A 13,937-nucleotide genomic window follows, 5' to 3' on the forward strand; every position below is an offset into this window, starting at 1 on the left:
CCCACTAAAAAACCCTGCTGTGCTCTGAACAGAATGTGGGAAAAGTAAGACCTCCTGCACCAGAGCAGCCAGCTGTTACACATTTCCCTTGATTTTGCCTGCAGCTGAAACCTTTCTAGCGGCAAGTGAGGTCTGAGAATTTGGATCCTTCAGCAGGTTTACATTTGCTCTTTGGAACATAATTCCCCTGTCATAATGATTTCGTTTGAATAGCCCTTTTTATTTTGCAATTTTTGTGATTTGCTGTCATTTTTTTTCATGTACAAAATTAAAAGTGCCACAAACCAACTTGGTAGAACTCAGGAAGCCTCAGAAGAGATACTCTATTCGTATGCCTTATCCATGGTTATGAGTTCCTGGGCAAGAGGAATGCAGTTGTCCCCCTGTCCTTGACCTTCAGGTGACAGTTCGAGTTGGGCCAACGAATATGGTGTGCACAAAGTCTCTGTTCAGACCGTGGCCTGAATGGATTTATGCATGATATCAGGGCAAGCAGGTTTGATTCCCTTCCCTTCCTTCCTTGCAGTCTTATCCATGTACAATGGTGTACAGCAAGATATGACAACGTTGCAGCCAGTCCCATTCTGTAGCACTGCCGAACACATGGGATCACTGTTCAAAAGGCATGTGAAATATTCACCTATGCCATGTATAGGATTTTCCCCATACCCCAACAATTTCTTGTATGAAGTAGGACCATTAGTGCAGTCATTTTAAACATTTTTGTTGGCAGGAAGAGAACACAAGCAGACGTTAAGAGTCCACATGGATTGCCATCATGTTGTGCAGTCTGGAATCGGAGTAGACATTTCAGAACTTGGTGGCACATCCTGTAGCCCTGTGCTTTCATTTTTTAAAAAGAATAGGTTTCTATCTGTCATGATGGTAGAGAAGAGTTTAAAACAGAATTGGAGAGTGTTTCTGAGGACATGGATTAGCATATAACAATGCTCTTTATGTTTCATAACCCTTCCTCCTGTCCTGCATGTGGCACCTGGAGGCTTCTTGCTATTACAGTTGATCTCCAGCAAGGCTTTTTTTCTGGAAAAAGAGGTGCCAGAACTCTCAAGAGGAAAATATGAACATATGAAGCTGCCTTCTACTGAATCAGACCCTCGGTCCATCAAAGTCAGTATTGTCTTCTCAGACTGGCAGCAGCTCTCCAGGGTCTCAAGCTGAGGTTTTTCACACCTATTTGCCTGGACCCTTTTTTGGAGATGCCGGGGATTGAACCTGGGACCTGGGACCTTCTGCTTCCCAAGCAGATGCTCTACCACTGAGCCACCATCCCTCCCTCCCACCATCCCTGAAGGAGAAATACACAGGTGCCCCTCATGAACTTTTAAATCTTTTTTGAAACTTTTGTTTCCACAAAGAGGCCCCACCCACCCCCCGGACATCAAGCCAAAAACAAACACGCTTTTCTGAATGAATGCTGAGCTACTTGGGTTACTGTATTTGTCACTTGATTCTGGGTAGAGTACTGAGGACTGAATTCCATATTGTATGAAATGATCGCAGCCCATTGTGAAAACCTCTGCCAGAGGCACTCATCGTGGTCTTAAAATTTAGAACAGTAGCATAGGCCATGCCTAGCTGATCTCAGTTGATGTTGCTATACCCATAGCAAGCGGATTGCTAAATCTTGGCACACGACGAAGTTAACTCTTTCAGCAACATAGGATTCATGCATTGTGTCTCTACAGCTCCCCAAGTACGCATCACCCCAGTGCCAGAGGCCAGACGACATCAAAAACTTTTGGCTGGGATGCCACTGGTCCTAGAATGCGAAGTCTCTATACCTGATGCTACCATTTGCTGGCTCAAAGATAGAAGACCTGTGGCCTCGGATGACAGTGCACTTGCTGTCCAGTCAGAAGGCAACATTCACAGACTGCTAATTCCTTCAGTCTGCGCTTTAGATTCTGGGACTTACACATGTGATGCAGGGGATGATGCTATCAGCTTCACTGTGACTGTGGATGGTGAGTGGAGGGGAAAGAAGCTGGTGTGATCAAGGGGAGTTCTGCTGAACCACAAAAATAGAACCTATAGCCTCACAGTGCAATCCTGGGCTGAGTTAAAAAAGGTAAAGGTAGTCCCCTGTGCAAGTACCAGTCGTTTCTGACTCTGGGGTGACGTTGCTTTCACAACGTTTTCACGGCAGACTTTTTACGGGGTGGTTTGCCATTGCCTTCCACAGTCATCTACACTTTCCCGCCAGCAAGCTGGGTACTCATTTTACCCATCTCAGAAGGATGGAAGGCTGAGTCAACCTTAAGCTGGCTACCTGAACCCAGCTTCTGCCGGGATTGAACTCAGGTCGTGAGCAGAGCTTAGGACTGCAGTACTGCAGGTTTACCACTCTGCGCCACGGAGCTGAGTTACACCCTTCTAAATCCATTGAACTCAATGGACTGTCAAGCCTTAGAAGCTCTTACCGAGGGCAAATTCATTGAAGTAAAGATGCCTCTTAAAATAAGAAGCATTTGGCAGCCCAAACAAGAGGTGAGATCTCTGCCATCCAGCAGTAGCGGGAGTTCAGTCTACAAGATGATCTCTTTCTTCTCACCTAGGAATATTACTAGTACACATCCAATCACACCTTTATTGGCATAACGAAAAGAGATATACAGAGATTTGCCAACCAAACAGCAATCAGATATGTCTGTTCAATGCATAAAAGGCTAAACTAAGATTAAGATCACAATAAAACTTGCTTAGAATAATTTTTAACAATTTCAGCCAAGAATTTGGCAACAGCTTTTGTGATATCGATAATGTTGTCATTTAATAGGAAACGGCAATCCTATTTTCTTGAATGTAAGACGGTGAGGAAAGACTATCTAACAGAACCTTCTGGAGCAGTTGGCAGTTCAATAAAATATGCTGGATGGAATCCAGCAAGCTTGACCCGCGTAGACAATGTCTCTCGCTAAAGGGGACTTGAAGAAATCTCCCATAGAGAACACTGGAGGAAAATGCATTCATCCTAGCCAGCATAAAAGCTCTCCGATGTTGCGGATTATCTAGTTCAGATAAATATTTGGCCATTTTCCTGGCCATCTGATCAAGTCCAAGTGAGGCAGGAGAGCAGGTATAAAAATGGACAGGATACAGTTTATGAGATTCTAGATTCTCTGTTTGATAAATCTAAAATTATAAGATTCATCAGGTAAAAATAGATCGTCAATTGCAATTCCCATGTGTTTGAGCTTCGACATGATTCCATCTTGCCAAGCAGCATTATGAGGGTCTCTTTTTAGGTAGCTGAACAAGCCAGCTGGTTCAGCCCTATAAAATATCCGTAACCAATATTTAAAAGTTAAGAGTCCAAGCTTTTGTTTCAATCAGAGATTGGCCTGCTTCTGAACAGATTACAAAATAAGGAACACAGTTGGGGATTCCTAAAAGTTATCGCAGAAATGAAACCTGGATATTTTCTATTTTTTTGTGATAGCGTTTTAGCATTAAAAGCTCTGATTGCAGCAGGCAAACATTGGTTACCTTTTTTTTCTATAATAAAACTGTTTAATTTGAGATGAAGAACAACTAGCTATATTTATTATTCTGTCACAGTGAACTGCCCATTTGAGATTGTAATTAAAGGTTATGCCCAAATATTTAAAGCATTTGGATTGCTCAATTTCCTGCTTGACTACATACCATTTTTGTGGACGCCAACTTTTAGAAAAGACCACAACCTTAGATTTGGAATAGTTTAGAGCAAGTGAGTTAAACTGGCAGTAGTTGTTAAAAGCTTTCAGGTATCGCTGCAGGCCGACTCTTGTGCAGGATCATTACTAGTAATGATCTCCATGCCCCCTTTGCTCTGCTCTATGGAGGATGGTCCATTTTCTACCATCACAATATTTCTTTGCAATTGCAGAACCTCCCGTGAGAGCTGTGCAGTCCAATGCCAAGGAGGCCCATGCCTACCAGGTTGCAGAGCCTGTAGTGCTGGCCTGTGAACTGTGCCGCCCTGATGTTCCTGTGCACTGGTACAAGGATGGGAAGGTCGTGGAAGAAAGTGAGGCTCTTCTACTGGAAAGTGAGGGGCCTCACCGTCGCTTGGTTATTCCCTCTGCACAAGTGGGAGATGCAGGAGAGTTTGTGTGCGACATGGGTGAAGATTCTGTCTTCTTCAACATCACTGTCACAGGTCAGGAACTTTCCCTCTAAATGTCCCTTAGCTACACAATCCTTTATCATCCTGTACCAACAAGTTGTGCATGCTAGATTTCTGCTCCTCATAGGTGGCTGCAGCCCAGGGGGTCAGCAGCCTCTTATGATTAAAGATCCAAACCATGGGAACATTCAGAACAAGAGATCAACAAAGGGCCCAGATGAGCAATCCCACTTGATTAACTGAAAATATACAACTGAACATTGCTGCTAATTGACATGGTGATAAATAAAGTTTCTGCAGCCCAAACAGTGGCTGCTGTGAGCAGGGCTTGTTCCAGATTTTGGGAGGCTCTGGGCAAGGGCCCTCCTCCCCTCCTCTGCCTTCCACCAGGCCCTCTGCTTGTGCTTCTCATCCATACCCCCCACCAGTGTGCACCCCCAAGCCTGTGCCCCTCACCTGCCCTCCTACCGCCTCTGCTCACAGCCACCTGCACTGCCCACAGCTCATTCCCTGACAGTGCAGGGTGGTGCATGCCGCTGGGAGTGCCCCTTCCATGGCGACCAGAAGCACCACTTCCACTGTGCACCACCTACGCACTTCCTTCCCTGGTGACACTGGGCAGCGTATTCAGCTGGACCACAGGAGGCACTGGAGGGGTATGTGTGAGTGAAGGTAGGAAGGGCATATGGGTGGGTGGCTGGGGAGCAATGGGGGGTGGGTGGGTGGGATGGTGGCCATGGGCCCTGCCAGAAGTTTTGGGCCCTGGCAACTGTCCCACCTCAGGATATGCTGACTTGGGCCCTGGTTGTGAGTTCTTTTTAACAAGTGGCACACACAAGACCTCACAATAAGTGATAGAGATACTCAGGAGCATTCTGTGCAATTGTTTTAGGGCACTGGCATAAATCTGTGCATGGTTCACCTCCATAATTTTGCTTTCTTTAGTCCCATAAAATCTTTGTCTGCCATGAAAGTTATTTTTCCAAATTTGGGCCAAGAAGGAAAGAAGAAAAACAGCCTGCTCATTTGAACCACTTTGTATCTCGGATCACAATGCTTAGGGATAAAACGTTAGTGTCTTGGCTGCTATCCATCACCTAAAGGTTTCATTTCAAAGGGGCTTTTTTGGAGCTTCTCTCTAGCAGAAGAAGGCACGGGTTCTTAATCAAAGAGACAGAAAATATTGGACGCTATACAAACTGACAGAAGTGAGCGGGGCAGTCAGGCAGGGTAGTACCTGAACAGCGTTTAAACTCATTGACTTCATGTTCTTCAACAAGGAGACAGGCTGATATCATGCATTCTGTACAGGATAGGTTTCTCTGTCCATCTTTTAGAATGGAAATAGGACTCACTGTACAGAATCACTGTAGCGCATCGAGCAGGATGTTGGATTCAGAGGCCTGGGTTTGAATTGAACCATAAACACTTTGGCCAAACTTGGGAAAGTTTTTCCTTCTTTATCCTCAATTTGTTACCTGTAAAATGCATCTGTTAATCTCCTTTATTTACTGCAAGAATGAATAAAGCAATGACTCTAAATGTGCTACAGGCATGATGCATAATAATGCTGTTATTGTTCTGTCCCCACTGGTGGAGGAATATTCACTGGGGACAGACCTAGTGGCAACCATCAAAGAATCACTGCCCACACTACTTGGTCCAGCCTGGTGGTGGCAGCCACTGAGCAACTGGGTCTGGCCCAGTGCTGCTGGCAACCTCTGCACAACTGGGCCCAGCCTGTCACTGGTGGCCACAGCACAAGTTAGCCAGACTTTTCCCAGGGAGAGGCTGCCAGGGGAGAAAAGAAAGGAATGCTGAAGATAGGGGGAGGGGCAGATAAAGGTAGGTTGGCTGGTGGATGAGGAAGAGAAAAGGGAACAGGAAGAGGGCAGAGATTATGGGGGCTGCCAGAGAAAGGAAAGCAGAAATTGTAGGGGAAGGTAGACAGGGGAAAATGAGTCCTTGCTGCTTGTTCTTTATGATTTCTTTAGCAATTTTTTTGTGTATAATTATTTTCTATCTTGGCCTCACAACATCTTTGAACTGGGCTGGGAGAGTGAGTCTTGCCCCAGTCAAGACTTAGGACAAAACTAGATGTGATGTCACCCTCATGGCCTCCACAAGTATGCTGCCACTGCTAGATTAAAATCATTTAAAAATACTGTGAGGGCCAAATCCTTATCAAAGTTTAAGGTTTATTGGATTTATATCCCACCCTCCCCGCCGAAGCAGGCTCAGGGTGGCTCACAACCAACAAAATAAGAACAATTAAACAATAAAACAAGTTAAACAATTAAAACAGTTAAGAACAATTAAAACAGTTAAGAACAATTAAAACAGTTAACAATTAAAACAGTCTGGTTCTGATTATATTTGATGTTTTCTTGCTTCAGATGGTGTTCAGTATATATTTGATGTATCTCAGTCACCCCATATCAGTCCTTCGATCTCAAATTAAAGGCCTGCTAAAATAGAGTTGTCTTACAGACCTTGCGGAACTGGGCGAGGTCCCACAAGGCCCTAACTTCTTCCGACAATTAAGTCTACCAATAGGGGGCAGCAATTGAGAAGGCCCGCTCTCTGGTAGACTGTAGTCTAGCCTCCCTTGACCCAGGGATCGCTAATAGATTTTTCGTCCTAGATCTAAGTACCCCCTGGGGAGCATGTGGGGAGAGACAATCCCTAAGGTAAGCAGGTCCTCGGCCATATAGGGTTTTATTTTTTTTATATTTTTTTTGGGGGGGGGGTTAACTTTTTATTACATTTAACAACAGCAACAATATACACACACACACAAAACATAAACTTAGGGATGTAGACCGCAGGGTGCATTATATACTTATATCATTAGAATACAAATTCTTTGTTCTAACCTAAACCAAACCATACATTCTACAGTTAACCCCTTTTTACACTATATTCTTATTATCTTTCCCCCATAACCATTCATACAATAAGTTCCATTTCCCTTCTATCTATTTGTCTATTTGTTAATTTCTTCTCTTAATATCTCCATCAGAGTATCTACCTCAGCTCAGTCTAGAACCAACCAAAAATACTTTCTTTCTTCTACACTGTAATCCAAAAGAACATTTGGCATTTCAAGTCATCTTACTTTGTTTATAAATTACATAGTATCAATTTAATTCCCTGCATCAACAATAAAACCCCCCCCAGCAAGTTTGGAATACACTTTCATACAATAAGTTCCATTTTCCTTCTATCTATTTGTCTATTTGTTAATTTCTTCTCTTAATATCTCCATCAGAGTATCTACCTCAGCTAAGTCTAGAACTAACGGAAAAAAAAACTTTCTTTCTTCTACACTGTGGTCCAAAAAAGAAGAAAAAAAACTATTGGCATTTCAAATCATCTTACTTTGTTTATGAATTGCATGGTATCGATTTGTTTCCCTGCAACAAAGCAACCAGCAATTTCGGAATACACTTTCTTCAGTTTTATTGGTGTAATATGCCAACGATATAACTTTAATGATTTGTCTCTCATCGCCTGGCAGACCAATTCCTTCATTTTCCTCCTAATACATCTTATATAAACCTCTCTCAGCAGAAGGTGTTCCTTGAAATAATAAGGTAAACTCTATAGCCATTTTCTATATCTTTCTCCAATTCCTTTTTCTTCATACCAAGAACTGGTGTCAAGATCTCTACTATCACCTCCTTTATATCGTCATACCTATCCTCTGGAATATTCTGCATTCCTGAAATATGCACTACCTGCGCTGTTTCTATTCTCACTAATCTGCCCCCTTCGTATTTTTGAACTTTTTCAGTCTCCTCAGACTTTTCATTCACTACTTCCAACTTTCCTTTCACATATTTTGCAAATTGTGTCAAGCCATGAATCTCTTCCTTTTCTTCCGTCAATTGCTTTTGCTGGCCATCTAATTTCTTATTTACTCCATCTAATTGTTCTGTCAGATTTGCCTGCACCTGACTCAATGCATTCATAAAATACATTTGCATAGAATTCTGCAATTCCTCTATAACTTCCTGTGAGGACATTACCTCCATCAGTTTTAAAGTTGCCAATAGTGGGACTAACCTATCTGTTTTGTCTTACTTGTATGTCGTACTCATTTTTCTATTGTCCAAGGTCTTACTGACACCCCAATTCCAATTCATATACTACTACTTCGCCTTACTTCACTCAAAATTCATACATCACCTTCCTTTAACACTCTCACATGCCAGTTGGTTTTATATCCTTAAATTATTATTCTTTACCACCAAACACCCTTCACCCGAACATTCACATTAACTATTACATATAGAAAATCATATAGAAAATCAGCAGTAATCAAATTAACAATAGTTAATTATTCAATCCATTAATTATTTGTTAACTGTCTCTTTTGAATCCTTAATGTTTCCCAACTGCTTATCCTTCTGCCTTCCTCTTCTTCTTCTCCCTTTTCTTCCTCTTCTTAATCTCAGTCTCTGCTCCTCTCTTCTGCTACCAGTTCAGTAAATCCATTCCTGTTCTTCCACATCTCTGCCAACGGAATTCCAGCCTCTCCACCTCACCTCCACCCTAGCATTCCTGGAAACTCTATACTACATCAAAAGTCTCCCATCTTCAGATTCAACTCATTTCAAAGGTCTGGTGACTTTATTTCCACCCTGTAAATTATAACCACCGTTGAGCCTTTATTTAGCTCCCTGTCTCTTTAAGAAAATCGCCATGCACAAGCATATGGGAAAAGGGAGAGGAAAAGAAGTTCATGAAGGCTCCCCTTAAATCGTCAGAAATCTCCTGCTTCTTTCCTCTTTCCCCCCCTTCTTCACCTCCTCTGTCTCAGTGCTCTTCACAAACTTTTACAATCACAGCCAGTTTACGACTCCCAACCTCCGCCGTTGCTGCCAAGGTAGTCCTCCACCACTCCTCCGCTTTCCGCCTTTGTGCATTCGCCAAACCAAGTCTCTTTCCCCCCAGCTTCGGACTCCACTCGAAAGTAGGGGCAAAACAACTCACTTAGTAAGTTCTTTCCTTCGTTTATGTCTCCAGTTTAGGGTCAGATATACTCCCCCCCCCCTTCTTTACCATTTATTTTGTCCTCCAAATGCCGCTTCGCCTACTCCCCTTCTCCGGTGGTCACAGCTAATTCGCCATTAAGGCGTCTGGTCTATCCGGGCTTGAAGTAGTATGTTGAATGGGCTCTATGCTCAGAAAAACCGGCACAGAGCACCGAGCACTCCTTCGCACGAGTGCCCCTCCAACAGGGGCACCACCAAGTTCTTACCAGGTGAAGAATCCCTCCCAAAAGACCAGCACAGACGCTGCAGAGCTGGAGCTCCGACAAACACGTCTGTTAGCACTGTACCGTTACCGGAAACCACCCATATAAGGTTTTAAAGGTAATAACCAGCACCTTGTAGCGAATCAGGCATACTATTGGTAGCCAGTGCAGTTCCCGCAGCCCTGGCTGTATGTGCTCCCGCTTGGGAAGCCCCAATAACAGCCTGGCCGCCGCGTTCTTCACTAGCTGCAGTTTCTATGTTCGAGACAGGGGCAGCCCCATGTAGAGGGCATTACAGTAGTCCAATCTCGAGGTGACGGTTGCATGGATCACGGTTGCCAAGTCACTGTGCTCAAAGAAGGGAACCAACTGCCTCACTCACCTAAGATGGAAAAAGGTGGATTTGGCAGTTACTGCTATCTGGGCCTCCGTTGTCAAGGAAGGCTCCAGCAGCACCCCCAAACTCTTGACCCTGGACGCCGTTGTCAGCGGTGCCCCATCAAAAGCTGATCAGACCCACTGTATGGCGGACTGAGGTGAGGTTCTCTTGTTCACCCCTCCCGTCCCTTATTAAGTGCTGAAATGGCTGCACCCCCTCCCCCTTCAGCTGGTTCAGCTTTTGAAACTGGGGGAAGCAAGAGTGCTGCACTGTACCTGCAGCATTTTCAAATGATTCTAAAATGGTGACAGCCTTCTCATGGCGGCCATAAAGACACTTTCAAGTCTAGTCTGGCCCATATTTCATGGTGAAATAAGTATTTGCAGGTGAACATCCCTTAGCAATCCTGTGAGTTTGATCACTGTTGTCTGTTGTTTTCATTGGGAAGCTGAGGTTGAGAAACAACAAAGCCAAACAGCTCATTTGTGTCAGAGACAGAATTTGAAATCCTGGGTCTTCCAGACCCAAGTCAGCTCTGTCTGCTGAGCCCACTGATCCTTTACTAACACAAGATATACCAGCATGAGACTCAACCACAGCAGGAAGATTCTCGAGTTTATTGTCCCCCTCCCCCCACTTCGTGTTTCTACTGCAGTAAAAGAATTTTCAATGTGTGTCTTTCTGCCACAGAACCTCCCGTGAGGGTTGTGCGTTCCAATGCTGAGGAGGCCCATGCCTACCAGGCTGAAGATCGTGTGCAGCTGGCCTGTGAACTGTCCCGCCCTGATGCTCCCGTGTGCTGGTACAAAGATGGGGAGGAGGTGGAAGAAAGTGAGGCCCTCTTGCTGGAGAGTGAAGGTCCCCATCGCCAGCTGATAATTCCCTCAGCACAAGTGCATGATGCGGGGGAGTTTGTGTGTGATGCTGGTGGAGATTCTGCCTTCTTCAACATCACTATCACTGGTCAGACTTGCCTCCTGCTAATCTTCTGCTTGATTTTTTGTCCTCTTGAGATAGTAGAAAATTCCTTTCCTTTGTCTCTTGTCTTCTTCTCTGTCCACCCTACCCCACAAAAAACTCTAACTGGTGCTTGGGTTTACTGTACCTTTTTCATCCAGGCCTTGCTATACCTCATAGCAGACTCCTTTATAGTTGCCTGTGAAAGACCTGGGAGATGTCATTGTGATCCAAGTGGGTACTAATCCTATTAGTGCAGGGCTGCAGTCAGAATTACTATAGTGTTTCTCCATTTTAAAGAAGTTGAGGAACAGTTTAAACTATTTAAATTTTGCACTTCAAAAGGTTGATATTTTGAATATGTAAGAATAAGATTTACCTAATCTAGTATTTCTGCATGAGCCACACCTTGAAAGAAAGCCTAAGCCATGATTCTTATAGAGGTACAGTAGGAAGCCTCCTGTGGAAGTACTGCATCTTTGTTATCAGAATTGATTGAATGATCCAATCACACCTGGTAAAAAGACATGGAAGAATTATCTTCCTCCAGTTCAGTTTGCCAAGTCTGGTTTGGGAAATATGTGGAGAGGGCAGGGTTTGGGGAGAGACCTCAAGACAGTTCAGTGCCAAAGAGTCCACTCCCCAAAGCAGCCATTTTCTCCAGGGGAACAGATCTCTGTAGCCTGGAGATCAGTTGTAAAAGATGCTCTCCAGGCCTCCCCTCGAGGTTGGCAACCATACGTGCCAATTGGACAAGTAGACAGTGTCAAAGCAGAGATACAGTGGGCCACCTTCTTCATGGATGAGCACTTTGGACTCACAGGATATATCAATTATTTTATTAATTTCTCACAGCACACTAGCGTGTCCCAGCACACAGTTCTGGAATGATTGCCCTGAAATGATAGTTTGGCTCAGCTTGCAAGGCTCTTTCTGATTTCTAGGCCTCATTTGACATTTCTCTTTTTCCCCCACAGAGCTTCCTGTGCAGGTTGTATACTCCAATGCAGACAAAGCCCATGCCTACCAGGCCTCAGAGCGTGTGGTGCTGGCCTGTGAGCTGTCTCGCCCCAATGTCCTTGTGCACTGGTACAAAGATGGAGAAGAGGTGGAAGTGAGTGAGAACCTGCTTCTGGAGGATGAAGGATTCCACCACCAATTGGTCATTCCCTCAGCTCGGGTTCAAGACACAGGAGAATTTATGTGTGATGCAAGTGGTAACTCTATCTTCTTCAGCGTTACTGTTACAGGTCAGTTAATTTGATGCTTTAAGCTCAGAAATAGTAAAGGAAAAGTGGAGGACCTGCAAGGACTTGCAGAGGGAGCATCTCGTTTCCCCCTACATCCTCACTATTTCATATTTCTCTTCCTTGAAAGCCCCCATGGCCTCTTCCCATTTCCTGGTTCATTATCTCTTTCCTACCCATTAGCCAACCTCTTTCCAGCCCCCTGTCTCCGCCATCTTTAGCTTTCCCTCCTTCCTTCCCTCAGTAGACTTTCCCTGGGAAAGCTTTGTACTGCTCTGGCTACTGGGCTGAGCCATAGTATCATAGAATCGGAGAGCTGGAAGAGACCTCCAGGGTCGTCTAGTCCAACCCCTTGCACAATGCAGAAAATTCACAAATACCTCCCCCAAACACATACATCCCCAGTGACCCCTGTTCCATGCCCAGAAGATGGCAAAAATCTCCAGGATCCCTTGCAAAACTGTCCTGGAGAAAAATTGCTGACTGATCCAAAAGTGACAATCAGCATTTATCTGGACGTGTTAAGAAAGGGCCATAAGAACTAAGCACTAATGCAACCTTTCTTGCCTTTCTTTTCATGATCTGCCTAATTCACAGAATCAGATGGCCATCTAGCCTCTGCTTAAAAACCTCCAGAGAAGGAGAGCCCATCACCTCACAAGGAAGCCTGTTCCACTAAGGAACCACTCCAACTGTCAGGAAGTTCTTCCTAATGTTCAGCTGGAAATTCTTTTGATTTAATTTCAACACATTGGTTAAGAACATAAAAACATAAGAGAAGCCATGCTGGATCAGGCCAATGGCCCATCCAGTCCAACACTTTGTGTCACACAGTGGCCTAATTTTATATATATATATATACACACACACACACACACACACACACACACTGTGGTTAATAGCCACTGATGGACCTCTGCTCCATATTTTTATCTAACCCCCTCTTGAAGCTGGCTATGCTGTAGCTGCTACCACCTCCTGTGGCAGTGAATTCCACATGTTAATCACCCTTTGAGTGAAGAAGTACTTCCTTTTATCCGTTCTAACCCGACTTCTCAGCAATTTCATCGAATGCCCACGAGTTCTTGTATTGTGAGAAAGGGAGAAAAGTGCTTCTTTCTCTACTTTCTCCATCCCATGCATAATCTTGTAAACCTCTATCATGTCACCCCGCAGTCGACGTTTCTCCAAGCTAAAGAACCCCAAGCGTTTTCACCTTTCTTCATAGGGAAAGTGTTCCAACCCCTTAATCATTCTAGTTGCCCTTTTCTGGACTTTTTCCGATGCTATAATATCCTTTTTGAGGTGCGGCAACCAGAATTGCACACAGTATTCCAAATGAGACTGCACCATCGATTTATACAGGGGCATTATGATACTGGCTGATTTGTTTTCAATTCCATTCCTAATAATTCCCAGCATGGCGTTGGCCTTTTTTATTGCAATCGCACACTGTCTTGACATTTTCAGGGAGTTATCTACCACGACCCCAAGATCTCTCTCTTGGTCAGTCTCTGCCAGTTCACACCCCATCAACTTGTATTTATAGCTGGGATTTTTGGCCCCAATGTGCATTACTTTCCACTTGGCCACATTGAACCTCATCTGCCACGTTGACGCCCACTCACCCAGCCTCAACAGATCCCTTTGGAGATCCTCACAATCCTCTCTGGTTCTCACCACCCTGAACAATTTAGTGTCATCCGCAAACTTGGCCACTTCACTGCTTACTCTCAACTCCAAATCATTTATGAACAAGTTAAAGAGCATGGGACCCAGTACTGAGCCCTGCGGCACTCCACTGCTTACCGTCCTCCACTGCGAAGACTGCCCATTTATACTCACTCTCTGCTTCCTATTAATTAGCCAGTTTTTGATCCACAAGAGGACCTATCCTTTTATTCCATGACTCTCGAGCTTACTAAGAAGCCTTTGATGAGGAACTTTATCAAAAGCTTTCTG

The 13,937-nt window shown here is 44.3% G+C and overlaps 1 protein-coding gene across 1 annotated transcript in view; it reads left to right on the top strand.

Moving 5' to 3' along the window:
- OBSL1 (obscurin like cytoskeletal adaptor 1) overlaps nt 1–13,937 on the top strand; it is an 88,536-nt gene that overhangs the window by 19,140 nt on the left and 55,459 nt on the right. Inside the window, exons 6-8 of the mRNA XM_060261610.1 lie at nt 1,707–1,985; nt 3,890–4,162; nt 10,462–10,734. Coding sequence (XP_060117593.1) covers nt 1,707–1,985; nt 3,890–4,162; nt 10,462–10,734 — 825 coding nt within the window. The remainder of the gene's footprint in view (nt 1–1,706; nt 1,986–3,889; nt 4,163–10,461; nt 10,735–13,937) is intronic.

This window comes from Heteronotia binoei, chromosome 21 (assembly GCF_032191835.1).
Source record: "Heteronotia binoei isolate CCM8104 ecotype False Entrance Well chromosome 21, APGP_CSIRO_Hbin_v1, whole genome shotgun sequence".
Lineage (NCBI taxonomy): Eukaryota > Metazoa > Chordata > Lepidosauria > Squamata > Gekkonidae > Heteronotia > Heteronotia binoei.